The 17084-nt window shown below is 42.6% G+C and overlaps 1 protein-coding gene across 1 annotated transcript in view; it reads left to right on the top strand.

Annotated features, from left to right (window-relative positions):
• The window catches only part of EP300 (E1A binding protein p300), a 51355-nt gene extending 36848 nt beyond the window's left edge, over positions 1–14507 (top strand). The window contains exons 21-29 of the mRNA XM_008069474.2: positions 1698–1765; positions 2714–2864; positions 2994–3140; positions 3779–3892; positions 4643–4808; positions 5948–6112; positions 7868–8029; positions 10706–10987; positions 11229–14507. Coding sequence (XP_008067665.1) covers positions 1698–1765; positions 2714–2864; positions 2994–3140; positions 3779–3892; positions 4643–4808; positions 5948–6112; positions 7868–8029; positions 10706–10987; positions 11229–13421 — 3448 coding nt within the window. The 3' untranslated portion in view covers positions 13422–14507. The remainder of the gene's footprint in view (positions 1–1697; positions 1766–2713; positions 2865–2993; positions 3141–3778; positions 3893–4642; positions 4809–5947; positions 6113–7867; positions 8030–10705; positions 10988–11228) is intronic.
• The last annotated feature ends 2577 nt before the right edge of the window (positions 14508–17084 follow it).

Here is a 17084-nt window from a genome sequence, read left to right as displayed (position 1 = left end):
CGCTACCACGCCCACCTGATTTTTTGATTTATTGTAGAGATGAGGTCTTGCTGCCCAGGCGGGCCTCGAACCCACGGGCTCAGGCAACTTGGCAAGACCTCGTTTCTACAGTAAATTAAAAAAATTAGCCGGGCGTGGTAACACGCACCCTGTAGTTCCAGCTACTTGGATGGCTGAGGCGGAAGGATCGCCAGAGCCCAGCAGGTGGAGGCTGCGGTGGCCGGGAGGGTGCCACTGCACTCCAGTCTGGGTGACAGAGTGAGACTCCAACTCAAAAAAGAAAAAAAAAGTGAATGCTGTGATAAGGCATCTGGAAACCAGCAGACAGTTGTTAGACATAATTAAATTTACCAAGGTTTCGATGTTATTTATACTGCAGTAGAAAAATTAGAAGATAAAAATATTAGAAGGGGACATAGGGGAACAGTTCAGTTCCCACCTCAGAAAACACTAACTGGGAATGGGATACTAAACAGTGACTCTGGAAAGGGGTTTGATTTAAATATCTTTTGGTGAGGATATGGGATAGTAAGTTATATAGCTGTTGTTACCAACATATAATTGTCCAGTGAGAGGAAGGCCACCTATCGTTCTACAATAATGAGGCTGATCCCAGCCATATTCCAAAGGAAGTAAGATCTGGAGCATTAAGTGCCTCTCATTAGGATGGAATCTCCCCACTGCCTTCTGCTCTGTTCTTAGACTAATTAATGATGCCGATGTGGAGGTCATAAGAAAAGGGAAGCTAAATTTCCAGACAATAACACTAAGGAAAATTACAAATGGTGATGTTCAGTGGCTACTTTTTAATTTTCAGTGTGATATGCCTTTAAGTGTGCCTTTAGAGTGCTTTTCTTAGTCACAGGCTTGGTAAGAATGATTAAGAGGCTTCATATGATTCTTGCAATTCTGGATTAGTCACCTAGATGAAGATAATATTTATAACTATATTATACTTCTTTTTTTGTATTGTAGAGATGAGGTCTCACCATGTCATCCAGGATGGTCTCAAAATCCTGGGCTCAGGCAAACTAGGATTACAGGCATGCCTGGCATGCTTACTTTTTCTTAGGACTAATTTATGTTTATTATACACTTCAAGTTGATTTTTTTGTTTTTTTGGAGTTGGAGTCTCACTCCATTGCCCAGGCTTGTACAATGGCACGCTTATGGCCACCGCAGCCTTGCCCTGCTATGTTCAGGTGATCTTTCTGCCTCGGCCTTCCAAGTAGCTGGAACCACGGCGCACACCACACAACCAGCTAATTTTTTGATTTATTGTAGAGATGGGATTTCACCAAGTTCCCCAGGCTGGCCTCAAACCCCTGGGCTCAGGCAGTCCTCTCACCTCCACCTCCCAAAGTGCTGGGATTACAGGCATGAGCTACCGCACCTGGCTTACAAAAATAAAATGTAAAAAGAAATTTTTTTCTTTTGAGTTGGAATCTCACTCTTGTCGCCCAGGATGGTGTGCAGTGGCATGCTCACGGCCACCACAGTCTCGACCTGCTGGGCTTAGGTGTTCCTTCCGCCTCAGCCTTCCAAGTAGTAAAAGGAATTTTTTTTTTAAGTTTAGAAATATTTCTACCAGATTGTTTTTTGAATCTTAACCTTATTCAGATGATAGATTTTGTTATATATGTTACTTTAGAGGTGTCTCTAAAATTGTATAAGCAAAGTCTTGATTTATATTTTAGATTTGTCTGTGATGGCTGTTTAAAGAAAACTGCACGAACTAGGAAAGAAAATAAGTTTTCTGCTAAAAGTAAGTTTCATTCTTACAGGTAAATCTTGGCAGAACTTCTGAAACCTAGTTAAGAAGAAACCATTCAAAATGAATTAGTTTGTATTTAATCAGAGTAGTGATCTGAGTCAAAATAAAATAAGTCTGTAATCTAGTAAAAGGCAATCTATAATATACTTTTTGATGTGAAGTTCATTAGACTAAGATAAAAATTTCTAAGGAAAGAATTTGTAAAATGTTTCTGTATAATGTTTTCTCTATTGCTACTTTTTTTCCTTATTGGGGCACTTCATAATGGTAGCCAGATGTGGAAATGATGGGCCAGAATTACCATCCTATGAGTGATTCCCTCAATTTAGTCCATACCATTTTGGGAGCTACTTTATGTGATTTTTCCTATTATGAAAGAAGGTGTCAAATTTTATTATACAAGTAATTGACATGAATAATCTCAATGTAATATTTGGTTTAGTTTTATAGTATTTTGCTGACCTATAGATTGCTTTGATTTTTATAATGTTTCTCAAAATGCTCCACCTTTATTATTTTAAAATATTGCCATCTGCTAGGCAAAGCACATATAAATGTTCATTGTTCTATATTTTTAACTCTTCCAAAATCAGAAATGGGAAGTTGGGCAACCCCTCTGGTCCCCTCCCACTGTGGGAGCTTTTCTGTCCTCTTAATAAATCTTGCTTTTAAAAAAAAATCTGAAAAGTTGGGGAAAGTGATACTTAGAAATGATTGAGTACTGTGTCTGCTTTAACAGCACATACACTAAAATTGGAAAGGTCCCTGCATAAGTATGATATGCCCATCTGCAAAGTATTGACTGCCTTGCTAAGTTTTTTAAATTCCAGGAAGTTATCCTATTTGTATTGAAAAAAGTACAAATGAGATTTGAGATTTTGCCCTTAAGACTGACAGTAATACATTTTTGCCTTGGTAACATAATCTTTACATTCCTAGGGTTGCCATCTACCAGGCTTGGCACCTTTTTGGAGAATCGTGTGAATGACTTTCTGAGGCGACAAAATCACCCAGAGTCAGGAGAAGTCACTGTAAGGGTAGTTCATGCTTCTGACAAAACTGTGGAAGTCAAACCAGGCATGAAAGCAAGGTATCTAGCTAGTCATTTTCTATTTCTTTCTCTCCTGGGTCCACAGTTGTTCATATGTGGTTACTGTTGGTGATTCCAGTCTGAAAAAGGAATGTTGTGGTCCCTCCACCCTCCTTTTGAATTGTACAGGTTTGTGGACAGTGGAGAGATGGCAGAATCCTTTCCATACCGAACCAAAGCCCTCTTTGCCTTTGAAGAGATTGATGGAGTTGACTTGTGCTTCTTCGGTATGCATGTTCAGGAGTATGGCTCTGACTGCCCTCCACCCAACCAGAGGTATGACTTTATGGCTAGCTCCTAATTTGGGGGGAGGGGGGCATTCAAGTTGTAAGATGTAGAAAAGCATAAGGGGCAAAAAAATGTTTGGTATGCTTGGCTTGGAAATGCAAAATCTCAAGTGTCCAATAGTATTAAAGTGAAACAGATTCAAAAACCAATCCAGATAATAGAAAATAACTGCTCAATACTGTTCTTTTGTGGTCATATTCATAAAGAAGAGGATATGAGCCTGAAATTGGAATTTGGAAACAAATGCTACTGTTCAGGAAATGTGCTTAAATCTAGATTGTTAAGTATTTCTCTGAGTTATGTCATACAGATTAGGGTAGAATTTTCTTATCTCCTGAAATAGTATAAAGGCCATAATAAGAATGCTACCAAAAAACGTTGAATCAGCAAATATTGATTGATGTAGTATGTGCCAAGCACTGCGAGGTGCTTACAGGTATGATGAAGCCACAGGCTCACTAAACTTCCCTAAAGGATCCACAGTCTAGTTTTCACCTGACTATGCTGAGAATTGTGAATGACATTGTGATCCAGAAGTATGGGAGAGTGGGAAAGGTGTTTTTAGCTATCTGGAAAAAGAATTTATTATGTAACTTGACTTGTTTTTTTTCCTCCTGATTTGATAGGAGAGTATACATATCTTACCTCGATAGTGTTCATTTCTTCCGTCCTAAATGCTTGAGGACTGCAGTGTATCATGAAATTCTAATTGGATACTTAGAATATGTCAAGAAATTAGGGTAAGCATATTGATAAAGAACATTTCCTTAAAGAAATATAATTAATGTGGTATTCTGTTGAGATATAGGCTAAAATGTGCAGATATGTAACCTTTTGCCTTCTTTCCAACTTTGTTGTCTCCCCTTTGAAGTTAATGGGGCCAGTAGGAAAGAAATGGATATTTTGACACTAGTTCCACCCATCCCACATTCATTTTGTTCAGTTCCGCATGTAGGTACATTTTGGAATTTGGTTTGTTCCTCATTTGAGGACAGAATCTTTAACTGCACTTGTGATCCTTTTATACCTGAGTATGCAGACCAAAAATCACTCTAGAGATATTTCTTAGCTTTAAAGTACATATGTCCTTGAGAATATTCACCAGCTCTTCTTGAAGTTTTCTGCTTTTCAACAATTTGCCTTTGTTAAAGTAGTTCCCTTGTTAAAGTAGGCTCGTTTTCCTTTGAACTGCTACCTTCAGTTGGTCTTAAAATGCAAATTTGGAGATTTTGGATCCAGGGCTAAGTCATTCCCTTTATGAAAGCACTCCTCAGTGACCTCTAAAAGAAGTTGAGATCCATTATTGGTTGTGTGGGTTATGCCTAGCTCTGGCCTCACGATGTTAATCTGATATTAGGTTTTGCACTCTGTGTTACCTTGGAAGAAACCATTGGTTTCAATATTGGCTCCACTTTGTGACTTAAAGTATAGCATTCTATCTAGAATGGATGGTCTTTTCTCTTTAATGATCCTTCTCTTTGTGTTGTTAGATACACAACAGGGCATATTTGGGCATGTCCACCAAGTGAGGGAGATGACTATATCTTCCATTGTCATCCTCCTGACCAGAAGATACCCAAGCCTAAGCGACTACAGGAGTGGTACAAAAAGATGCTTGACAAGGCTGTGTCAGAGCGTATCGTCCATGACTACAAGGTCAGTTGGAGCATGGGGAGGGAACAGTAGTTTGGAAATGTAATAATCTTACTGCTTTGTATTTTATTATTTAACTTATTTTAAACTAAAGTCTTCTGTTCTACCTCTTCATGTAATTTGTAGAATTCGATAAAGTATTTTTATTTTGTATATTCAGAATTTTCAAAGTAAAAAAACCCAGCTTCTGAAAAAAATCCCTTTTTTAGACATTCAGTTAATTAAAATGTATTCTTAATAGAATATTATAAACATTCATGAATATGGGTTATTCATGATATGAACATGAACTACTAAATTGGAGAAAAACATCAACTGGATGTTTTCCCAAGCAGCCCTGCAAATCATTCTAAAGCAACTAGTTTTGAATATTTGTAGTTTTGGTTGTTCTGAACGTAGTTCAGTTAAAGCTGTGGAAATTCCAAGAATAAGTGCAAGGAGGAGGGGTATGCCTTACATCACATGTCATTCTGTCAAAAGGTATGGATGGTAAAGGCTACATCGTATGCCGCTGCATCATTGAACCTGGGAGGCTCACTTGGCACTTAGTTCTTCTATAAAGGCATATAAACGTTCTGCCTTTGTAGGTTTAAAAAAAAAAAACACCGGAAATACTAACTTCAGATCAAGTCTTTTCACTATTTATGACACTGCATACCTCCCTGACATTTGACTTAGGTATAAAATCTCTGCCAGCTTCCAGAAGACGTTTTTATCTTTTTTAAAAATACGGGGCCGGGCTCGGTGGCTCAGTCTGTAATCCCAGCACTTTGGGAGGCCAAGGCGAGTGGATTGCTAGAGCCCGCAGGTTCAAGACCCACCCGGGCAACTCAGCGAGACCTCGTCTCTACAATAAATCAAACACTAGCCAGGCGTGGTAGCGCGTGCCTATAATTCCGGCTACTTGGAAGGCTGAGGCGGAAGGATCGCCGGAGCCCAGCAGGTCGAGGCTGTGGTGGCCAGGAGCGTGCCACTACACTCCAGTCTGGGCGACAGACTGAGACTCCAACTCAAAAAAAAAAAAAAAAAAATGGATTACTTGGGTTAATGTACAAGACGTTTTAATCTTTCATGTTTCGTGTGTCAGCTGTGCTTTTAAAAACACCACAGAAATTCCTATTTGTATGTGGATATTTTTGCAGGATATTTTTAAACAAGCTACTGAGGATCGATTAACAAGTGCAAAGGAATTGCCTTACTTTGAAGGTGATTTCTGGCCCAATGTTCTGGAAGAAAGCATTAAGGAACTGGAACAGGAGGAGGAAGAGAGAAAGCGAGAAGAAAATACCAGCAATGAAAGCACAGATGTAAGAGCACTGTTTCCTTTCCAATTTCTATCTATTATGTAATCCAGAAGCAAGCGTAAATGTTCAATTTGGTTTTAAAACTCTCAGGTGTGAAAGAGCTCTTTATATTGGATAAAAAAGTGTTGGCTTAGAAAAGTTACTAGGGTTCTATTTCCATGGTTCCACTTTGACCAGACCCCCTTTTAAAATGATTATCTCAGACTTTGAAGAATATAAACTAATAAAAAGAAACAGAAGGAGTTCCTGAAAAACTGATAGAAAATTACTTAAGGGACCAGACTATGAGCTGGGTGCAGTGGTTCACGCCTATAATCCCAGCACTTTGGGAGACTAAGGTGAGAGGATTGCCTGAGCCCAGGGGTTCGAGACCAGCCTGGGCAACATGGCAAGACCTCGTCTCTACAGTAAATCCAAAAATTAGCCAGGCGTGGTGGCGCGCGCCTGTAGTTCCAGCTACTTAGAAGGCTGAGGTGGAAAGATCACCTGAGCCTAGCAGGTCAGGGCTGCGGTGGCTGTGAGTGTGCCACTGTACTCCAGCCTGGGTGACAGAGTGAGACTCTGATTCAAAAAATAAATAAAGGACCAGACTATCAATCTACGAATATATTTTAGGCCTTGTGGGCCACATATCATCTCTGGCATATTCAGTTCTCTCTTTTTTTTTCTTTTTTTTGGATTCAGGGTTTTACTGTCACCCAGGCTGGAGTGCAGTAGCATGATCACAGCTCACCCTCAGCTTTCTGGGTTCAATCAGTCCTTCTGTCTCAGCCTCCCAAGCAGTTAGGACTACAGGTGCACACCAAGACATTGGCTAATTTTTCATAGAGATAGGGCTTCACTGTGTTGCCTAGACTGGTCTCAGACTCCTAGACTCAAGCAATCCTTCTGTCCCAGGCTTCCAGAATGCTGGGATTACAGGCATGAGTCACAGTGCCAGGCCTAAATAACCCTTCTTATAATAGGTAAAATATATTCATTCCTGGCTATATAAAAACAGGCCTGGACCTAATTGGCCTGTCTTCCATTTAGAACCTGGCTTAGTAATCTCATCATTTATTTCCCCATAGCATATCTAGAATTATCTCCATTGGATCTGATTTACTAAAGTCGTCCTTAAATAGTCCGTTACAACATGAACTCTTTTTTTTAAGTTTTAAGTTTTAAAACAGTTTATTAGCAAGAAGAGGAGAAGAGAAAAGGAAGATTCATGGCATAAATACCTGCCATGGACAAGTTTCTCAAAAAAGAAAAATTGCCACAACATGAACTCTTTGTAGCCTTGTAGTTTTAAGTTCAGTGACTAAATGGATTTCAGGGTGTTTTTGTTTTGTTTTGTTTTTGTAGGCTCATAAAATTCTAGAATATGAGTAGAAGGAGTTGCAGCCAAAGTCTACTGGCTTCCCACTTCCATGCACTCTGCCACCCATTCTTTGTTCCCCAGCCCCAAATCTGGGATGCATTCCATCAGCAGGGTCTACATACAAACTCTGTGTTTCTTCTATACAAAAGCTAAAAGGCTGGCGTTGCCTTAATGAAGGAGTTTCCTCATGGTAGAAAATTAGGTCAAATATATTACTGTAAATAACAGCTTGAAAAGAAGAATATGTGAAGAAAGCAGCTAGTAACACTAAGATGAGCATAAGATTATATTCTCATTTCAAAGAAGGAAGAGTCTTCTTACCTTCAGCATTATTTCCAAATCACTTCTTAACAAAAACTTTAGCATTTTCTTGTTTCCTTTGTGCTACCCTGCAGGTGACAAAGGGAGACAGCAAAAATGCTAAAAAGAAGAATAATAAGAAAACAAGCAAAAATAAGAGCAGCCTGAGTAGGGGCAATAAGAAAAAGCCTGGTATGCCTAATGTATCTAATGACCTCTCACAGAAACTGTATGCCACCATGGAGAAACATAAAGAGGTAAGATGCAGCTACAAGAAATTGGAAAAGCACAGCAAGATTCCTAAAAAAGACTGCCCATCCCAATTAGCATTTATGACATGAGCAAGAGATCATTTGAAATTCAGAAGGAAGAAATATTTGAGGGGTAATTTGGGAGGGAAAAAAGGGTAGTTAGAGTAGATAACAGAAAAGGAAATGTTTGGCTTTCTTTAGCAATGCAGTTGTGTTACAAATCCTAGGTGTTGGATTGTGTCTTATTTAAAATTACAAGCATAGTTTGTTGAACCTTTGTCCTTGTTTTTCAGAAGATTGGCTTTGTGTGCATTTTTGCTGTTTAACCAAGCTTCTTAGAACTCCACTGGGGGCATTCTAATTTGTCTATAATGACACTTTGGGGGAAAAAATGAATAAGAATATGGACTGTTAGCACTTCTGAAAGTGAATTAGGAAAAAAAATTGGAAAAAAAAACTTTCACATATGTACTTACAACATTGCTTATTTGTTGTAGGTAGTTTGGGAAAATAACTAGATGTGGGCTTTTCTTTCCCTTTTAACATATGTAAGATAAAATCATAGATACTTGAAGAGTAATTCATGTCAGTATTTTTTAAATATCTCAGTTCGATTCTTTGTTCTCAGTCCTTAATAGGAAGTGGCAGTTAATATGGAGAGGAAACTGGAAGTTTGATTTTAGGTTTGTAAAACCTAAAAATTGGCTAAAATTTTCTTTGAGAAATAGTTAGCAAAAACCCCTTTTTAAGAGAGGTATTCATTATAATAGTGCTTGACCTATATAGGTATTTAAAATATTTTTTCATACACTCTACCCCACCTCTTTTTTTATTTTAAATTAGTCCAATGAGCTGATACAGTCATGGAAGTATAAGTAATAGAGGCTTTAATACCATTACCTCAGCCATGTTAGTGAAATGGAAGGATTCCTGAGTTCTAGTAGGTACCTCACTTAGGTAGTGATTACCAGTTAATAGTTACTAGCTATTTCAACGATTATCCATGCCACAAAATTCTAGGCAATAGGGAAAGGCCATTAGAAAATACGTAAAATAGGTTTGACTTAAATTGTGCACACTTCCCATGACATTTAATAAGTTTGTCGATTTAGGTTATAAATTTAGATATTGCCGAGTGTGATAGCTCACGCCTGTAATCCCAACACTTTGGGAGGCAGAGGTAAACGGATTGCCGAGCTCAGGGGTTCAAGACCAGCCTAAGCAATATGTCAAGACTTCAACTCTACAACAAATCAAAAAAATTCCTTGCCAAGGCAGCGCATGCCTATGGTTCCAGCTACTTGGAAGGCTGAGGAGGAAGGATCACCTGAGCCTAGCGAGTTGAGGCTGCGGTGGCTGGGAGCCTGCCATTGCAGTCCAGGCTGGGTGACAGAGTGAGACTCCCACTCTAAGTAAAAAATAAATAAATTCAGGTATTGGCTTGGCTATAGGGTAACAGAAGCAGCAAACATCGCTGCCCCAAGGGTATTACAAGTTTGGCAAGTTCCAGATTTCTTGAGGTGATGATGTTTTATGTTTTATTAGTTTAACAAGAGTTTCTCATTATATACTAATTAATTTCAAATACGTATATAATTCCAGCTTCTTGTTGCACCCTTTACACTAACAGTTATGGGAATTAATGGTGACTTTTTGGTTTTGGTTTTTGGTTTTTTTTTTTTAGTTGAAGTCTGTCTCTGACACCCAGACTGGAGTGCAGTGGCCGCTCCCAGCCACCGCAGCCTCGACCGCCTCTGCCTTCCAAGTAGCCAGAACTACAGGCGTACGCTACCACACCTGGCTAATTTTTGATTTATTGTAGAGATGAGGTCTCGCCAAGTTGCCCGGGCGGGTCTCGAACCCTCGGGCTCAGGCAATCCACTCACCTCAGCCTCCCAAAGCGCGGGATTACAGACTGAGCCACCGAGCCTGGTTGATGGTGGTTTTTTTCCCAAATTTCAGTGAACAAAAGTTTTATTATTCAGCAACAAAGGACTAAGGAGATTTTTTTTTTCCTAGTGGGGGTCTTACTCTGTTGTCCAGACTGGAGTGTAACGGCATGATCATGGCTCACCACAGCCTCCAATTCCTGGGCTCAAGCAATCCTGCCTCAGCCTCCATACTTGATCCTTCTGCATCAGCGTCCATACTGTAGGCACGTGCCACCACACTCAGCTTATTTTTTTAATTTTTTGTAGAGGAGAGTTCTTGCTATGTTGCCTAGGCCCATCTCAAACTCCTGGGCTCAAGCAAGCTTCCCTCCTCAGCTTCCCAAAGTACAGGAATTACAGGAGTAAGCCACTGCATCTAGTCCTCCTCCCATTTGGAACACTTTTCAAGCCTTATTTCCTTTCATGACATGGGCATTCTGTTGATGAGTCCAGGCTGGTTGTTTTGCAGAATATCTCTCTGTTTGGATTTGTCTGATTGGTATCTTGTAGTTAGATTCAGGTTAAACCATGGATTTCTATCTTAAAACAGAGTGCTTTGAGGCAAGATGACTGAAGGAATTATTGAATGAACCTTTTTAAATCACTGAATACAAATTGTAAGTCTGTTCCAGTTAGTCTCAAAGAAGAGACCAGAGATGGGAAGCAGTAGAGGAGCAGTGCCCAGTCTGACATACCTGTCTGCTGTGGCAGTGCACTAGTTCGAGTCAGAATGAGATTGTCTATTTTACAGGTCTTTTTTGTGATCCGTCTCATTGCTGGCCCTGCTGCCAACTCCCTGCCTCCCATTGTTGATCCTGATCCTCTCATTCCCTGCGATCTGATGGATGGTCGGGATGCATTTCTCACCCTGGCAAGGGACAAGCACCTGGAGTTCTCTTCACTCCGAAGAGCTCAGTGGTCTACCATGTGCATGCTGGTGGAGCTGCACACACAGAGCCAGGACCGCTTTGTCTACACCTGCAATGAGTGCAAGCACCATGTGGAGACACGCTGGCACTGCACTGTCTGTGAGGTAGGCACCAGGTTGTGGTAAGGAGGCAGCGGGCTCTGCAGGGTTCTCACCACCTGAGTGGCAGTACAGCCACATGTTATGTAGGCCTGTGGGGTTCAAGGGGCCTGGCCTCATGTTTGGCAGAGCCAAAGAGGCTAGTTTTTGTTGTATAAAAAGGGCTTATCTAGCCCAAACAGAATATCTAAAATACTTCTGAATGACTTAAATGTTGGAGAGTTTACCTCCTATGTTTTTCCCCTAGGATTATGACTTGTGTATCACCTGCTATAACACTAAAAACCATGACCACAAAATGGAGAAACTAGGTCTTGGCTTAGATGATGAGAGCAACAACCAGCAGGCAGCAGCCACCCAGAGCCCCGGAGATTCTCGTCGCCTGAGTATCCAGCGCTGCATCCAGTCTCTGGTCCATGCCTGCCAGTGCCGGAATGCCAATTGCTCCCTGCCCTCCTGCCAGAAGATGAAGCGCGTTGTGCAGCATACCAAGGGGTGCAAACGAAAAACCAATGGCGGCTGCCCAATCTGCAAGCAGCTCATTGCCCTCTGCTGCTACCATGCCAAGCACTGCCAGGAGAACAAGTGCCCCGTGCCGTTCTGCCTCAATATCAAGCAGAAGCTCCGGCAACAGCAGCTGCAGCATCGGCTACAGCAGGCCCAGATGCTCCGCAGGAGGATGGCCAGCATGCAGCGGACCGGTGTGGTGGGGCAGCAGCAGGGCCTGCCTTCCCCGACGCCCGCCACTCCAACCACACCAACCGGCCAGCAGCCAACCACCCCACAGACGCCCCAGCCCCAGCCCGCCGCTCAGCCTCAACCCACCCCTCCCAACAGCATGCCACCCTACTTGCCCAGGACTCAGGGCGCTGGCCCTGTGTCCCAGGGTAAGGCAGCCGGCCAGGTGACCCCTCCAACCCCTCCTCAGACTGCTCAGCCGCCCCTTCCAGGGCCCCCACCTGCCGCAGTGGAAATGGCAATGCAGATTCAGAGAGCAGCTGAGACACAGCGTCAGATGGCCCATGTGCAAATTTTTCAAAGGCCAATCCAGCATCAGATGCCCCAGATGACTCCCATGGCCCCCATGGGTATGAACCCACCTCCCATGACCAGAGGTCCCAGTGGGCATTTGGAGCCAGGCATGGGGCCAGCAGGGATGCAGCAACAACCACCCTGGGCCCAAGGAGGATTGCCTCAGCCCCAGCAGCTACAGTCTGGAATGCCAAGGCCAGCCATGATGTCAGTGGCTCAGCACGGTCAACCCTTGAACATGGCTCCACAACCAGGATTGGGCCAAGTAGGTGTGAGCCCACTCAAACCAGGCACTGTTTCTCAACAAGCCTTACAAAACCTTTTGCGGACTCTCAGGTCTCCCAGCTCTCCCCTACAGCAGCAACAGGTGCTTAGTATCCTTCATGCCAACCCCCAGCTGTTGGCTGCATTCATCAAGCAGCGGGCTGCCAAGTATGCCAACTCAAATCCGCAACCCCTCCCGGGGCAGCCTGGCATGCCCCAGGGGCAGCCAGGGCTGCAACCACCTACCATACCAGGTCAGCAGGGGGTCCACGCCAGTCCAGCCATGCAGAACATGAATCCCATGCAGGCAGGCATCCAGAGGGCTGGCCTGCCTCAGCAGCAGCCGCAGCAGCAACTTCAGCCACCCATGGGAGGGATGAGCCCTCAGGCTCAGCAAATGAACATGAATCACAACGCCATGCCATCGCAGTTCCGAGACATCTTGAGACGACAACAGATGATGCAGCAGCAGCAGCAGGGAGCAGGGCCAGGAGTAGGCCCTGCAATGGCCAACCATAACCAGTTCCAGCAACCCCAAGGAGTTGGCTACCCCCCGCAGCAGCAGCAGCAGCAGCGGATGCAGCATCACATGCCACAGATGCAACAAGGGAATATGGGACAAATTGGCCAGCTCCCCCAGGCCTTGGGAGCAGAGGCAGGAGCCAGTCTACAGGCCTATCAGCAGCGACTCCTTCAGCAGCAGATGGGGTCCCCTGCTCAAGCCAACCCCATGAGTCCGCAACAGCATATGCTCCCAAACCAGGCCCAGTCCCCACACCTGCAAGGCCAGCAGATCCCTAATTCTCTCTCCAATCAAGTGCGCTCTCCCCAGCCTGTCCCTTCTCCACGGCCACAGTCCCAGCCCCCCCACTCCAGCCCATCCCCAAGGATGCAGCCTCAGCCTTCTCCACACCACGTTTCCCCACAGACCAGTTCCCCACATCCTGGACTAGTAGCTGCCCAGGCCAACCCCATGGAACAAGGGCATTTTGCCAGCCCGGACCAGAATTCGATGCTTTCTCAGCTCGCTAGCAATCCAGGCATGGCAAACCTCCATGGTGCAAGCGCCACGGACCTGGGACTCAGCACCGATAACTCAGACTTGAATTCAAACCTCTCACAGAGTACACTAGACATACACTAGAGACACCTTGTAGTATTTTGGGAGCAAAAAAATTATTTTCTCTTAACAAGACTTTTTGTACTGAAAACAATTTTTTTGAATCTTTCGTAGCCTAAAAGACAATTTTCCTTGGAACACATAAGAACTCTGCAGTAGCCGTTTGTGGTTTAAAGCAAACATGCGAGATGAACCTGAGGGATGATAGAATACAAAGAATATATTTTTGTTATGGCTGGTTACCACCAGCCTTTTTTTTTTCCCTTGTGTGTGTGGTTCAAGTGTGCACTGGGAGGAGGCTGAGGCCTGTGAAGCCAACCATATGCTCCTGCCTTGCACCTCCAATAGGTTTTATTATTTTTTTTAAATTAATGAAAATATGTAATATTAATAGTTATTATTTACTGGTGCAGATGGTTGACATTTTTCCCTATTTTCCTCACTTTATGAAAGAGTTAAAAAGAACATTTCTAAAACCAGAGGAGAAAAGGGGTTAATGTTACTTTAAATTTACATTCTATATATATATAAATATATATAAATATATATTAAAATACCAATTTTTTTTCTCTGGGTGCAAAGATGTTCATTCTTTTAAAAATGTTAAAAAAAAAATCCCTTTCTTCCCCTCAAGTCAACTTTTGTGCTCCAAAAAATTTTCTATTCTGTAAGTCTGAGCGTAAAACTTCAAGTATTAAAATAATTTGTACATGTAGAGAGAAAAATGACTTTTTCAAAAATATACAGGGGCAGCTGCCAAATTGATGTATTATATTGTGGTTTCTGTTTCTTGAAAGAATTTTTTTCGTTATTTTTACATCTAACAAAGGAAAAAATTAAAAAGAGGGTAAGAAACGATTCCGGTGGGATGATTTTAACATGCAAAATGTCCCTGGGGTTTCTTCTTTGCTTGCTTTCTTCCTCCTTACCCTGCCCCCACCCACACACACACTTTCTGTAAAACTTGAAAATAGAAAGCAAAAACCCTCAACTGTTGTAAATCATGCAATTAAAGTTGATTACTTATAAATATGAACTTTGGATCACTGTATAGACTGTTAAATTTGATTTCTTATTACCTATTGTTAAATAAACTGTGTGAGACAGACACCCTGACTTTGTTTCGCTTCTTGATAGCACATTTTGAATTAGAAATACACTGGGTTAAGTGCCTGATGCTTAGGATTCAGAGGGAAAAATGGAAGCATTAAATTACAGCCTCCTTAACTATTATATATCCATTCACAGAGATTTTGGTGAATTTGTCCAAAGTTCAGGAGGAAAGTACTACAAGTGTCAGCTAAATGTCAAGGTTGAAGTGATAGTAGTCATTTAACACCTTGATATATAGAACCTTCTTTTAATGGTTCCCCTAAGGATGACCTCAGGGTCTTCTATTCACCTTCATCTTTTTTTTTTCTTTTTTTTGAGTTGGAGTCTCACTCTGTCACCCAGACTGGAGTGCAGTGGCCGCTCCCAGCCACCAAACCTCGACCTGCTAGGCTCCAGCGATCCTTCCACCTCAGCCTTCCAAGTAGCCGGAATTACAGGCATGCGCTACCATGTCCAGCTGATTTTTTGATTTATTGTAGAGATGAGGTCTCGCTGCCCGGGCGGGTCTCGAACCCGCGGGCTCAGTCAATCCACTCACCTCAGCCTCCCAAAGGCGCGGGATTACAGGCCGAGCCACTGAGCCCGGCTCACCTTCATCTTAACAGGGAAGAAAATGAGGACCTAAGAGGGATCATATCCACATGTAACTCCTTAAGAACCAGAACTTGAAGCTAGGACAACAATACATTCCTTTTTTGCTTTTGCTAACTCCCTATGGAGAAGACAGTTTAGGGAATTGGCTTGAAGGAAAGGAAAACGTCTAGAAATAAAAGAAGGATGAGAGGAAGATTACAACATGAGTCCACTAATGTGCTGAGTGTTCAGAAAATAGGTTATTGATCCTCCAGCTGAACACTACATTGACTATGACAAGTTTTTAAAATTAGAGTATTTCTGAACTGGTTTGGCATCAGTTGGCAGATCTGTTGTCTCATACGACTGCTAAAGGCTAAAGGAGGTTCTCAAATATCTAGCTCAAACTTGTTTCTATTTTACAGTCTCAAAACACATAACTGGCATCTCAATTTGAGATGAATTTACATAGCATTAATCACAGCCAGCCCCAGAAAAATGTATTTAAGCTTCCACTTGCTTCAGGTCACCGACCCATTAGATTATACATGGACAGAGCACACGTGAAAACCATGCCACCCTGCCCTCAAGCTAACCTCGTGGTCTAGAAAAGAAGAATGATGCTTAAAGTGCTGAGCGATAGAAGTAACGCAAGAGGGAGTAGACTGGATAAAACATTTCTGGAAAGGATGTATGGAAGTGGGAATCTTGGAAGGGAGAAGACTGGGGAAGGGAGACGAGTGAGGAAAAACTCACCCGGTATCATTCAACTCCCTTGGATTAGGGGCCCAGGATTGATCTGAGCTCCCAAAAAAATATTTAGAATTCCCTTCCATTTACAAACAGTAAACTTTTTTTTTTTTTTGAGTTGGAGTCTCACTCTGTCTCCCAGACTGGAGTGCAGTAACCACTCACGGCCACCGCAGCCTCGACCTGCTGGGCTCCGACGATCCTTCCGCCTCAGCCTTCCAAGTAGCTGGAACTACAGGCGCGTGCTACCATGCCCGGCTGATTTTTTTTTTTTTATTGCAGAGATGAGGTCTCGCCAAGTTGCCCAGGCGGGTCTCAAACCCGTGTGCTCAGGCAATCCACTCACCTTAGCCTCCCAAGGCGTGGGATTACAGGCTGAGCCACCGAGCCCGGCTAACTCATTTTTCATAGCTCTGCCTCTTTGGCTATAGACAACTGGGTTGAAGTGTTAATACCAGCACATTCTCACTGCAGTGTTGAAAGCAGGAAGTGGGGACAATAATCATTAAATAGACTGGAAGAAGAAAAACAGCTGCCCTTACCCAGATCAGAAGTAGTGCTAGGGAGGGAATAGATGTGGATTATTCCAGAGTCAGCAATACAGGAAGGTGATTTCAATCTATGTGCTGTTTTTTATTGTTTGTAATAAATAGTTGGGAAGAGAGAAAAGGAGCCACAAGTCTCCCAACTGGGCTGTTAGAACACATCAATCTAGGAAATGGGCCCAATGGGGCCTAGCAGTATTCCAGGAGCTTTCGTTTACTTAGCTCAATAACAGCCCCACTCAACAAAAACAAGCTCAGGTGAAGTAACTTGCTTAAGGTCTCACAGCCAGTAAAAGGAATACTGGGACAAAGGTTTGCTAAACTCCAAAGCCCTTCCCCATCCTTTATCTCCTGTAGTGTAGAGAAGCCCTCTTGATGACTGCAAATCAACTAATATATATGATACAGGGGCCTTCTTAAAAGCAAATTCAAAATACAGACTGGAAAAAGGGCTGGGGAATAACTGGAACCATAAAAACAAGCTCAGGTTTCTCGTTTTACAACCAAGGAAACATCTCCAGACAGAGCATTTCCTGCAGTGATATGTTCATCATGAGGTCATCCTATTTAAAGAGGACAAAGGCCGGCATCAAAAATAAAATGTAGGAATAAGTTTAGCAAGAGATTTATAAATTGAAAACTACAAAACATTGTTGGAAGAAATTAAAGATCTAAATAAACGGAAAGGCACCAGCCTAGGCAACAC

The sequence above is a fragment of the Carlito syrichta genome, unplaced genomic scaffold (genome assembly GCF_000164805.1).
Source record: "Carlito syrichta isolate Samal-C Ts95f unplaced genomic scaffold, Tarsius_syrichta-2.0.1 Scaffold312061, whole genome shotgun sequence".
Classification (NCBI taxonomy): domain Eukaryota; kingdom Metazoa; phylum Chordata; class Mammalia; order Primates; family Tarsiidae; genus Carlito; species Carlito syrichta.
The sequence above is the reverse complement of the archived record's forward strand: the minus strand, read 5'-3'. Positions and strand labels throughout refer to the sequence as shown.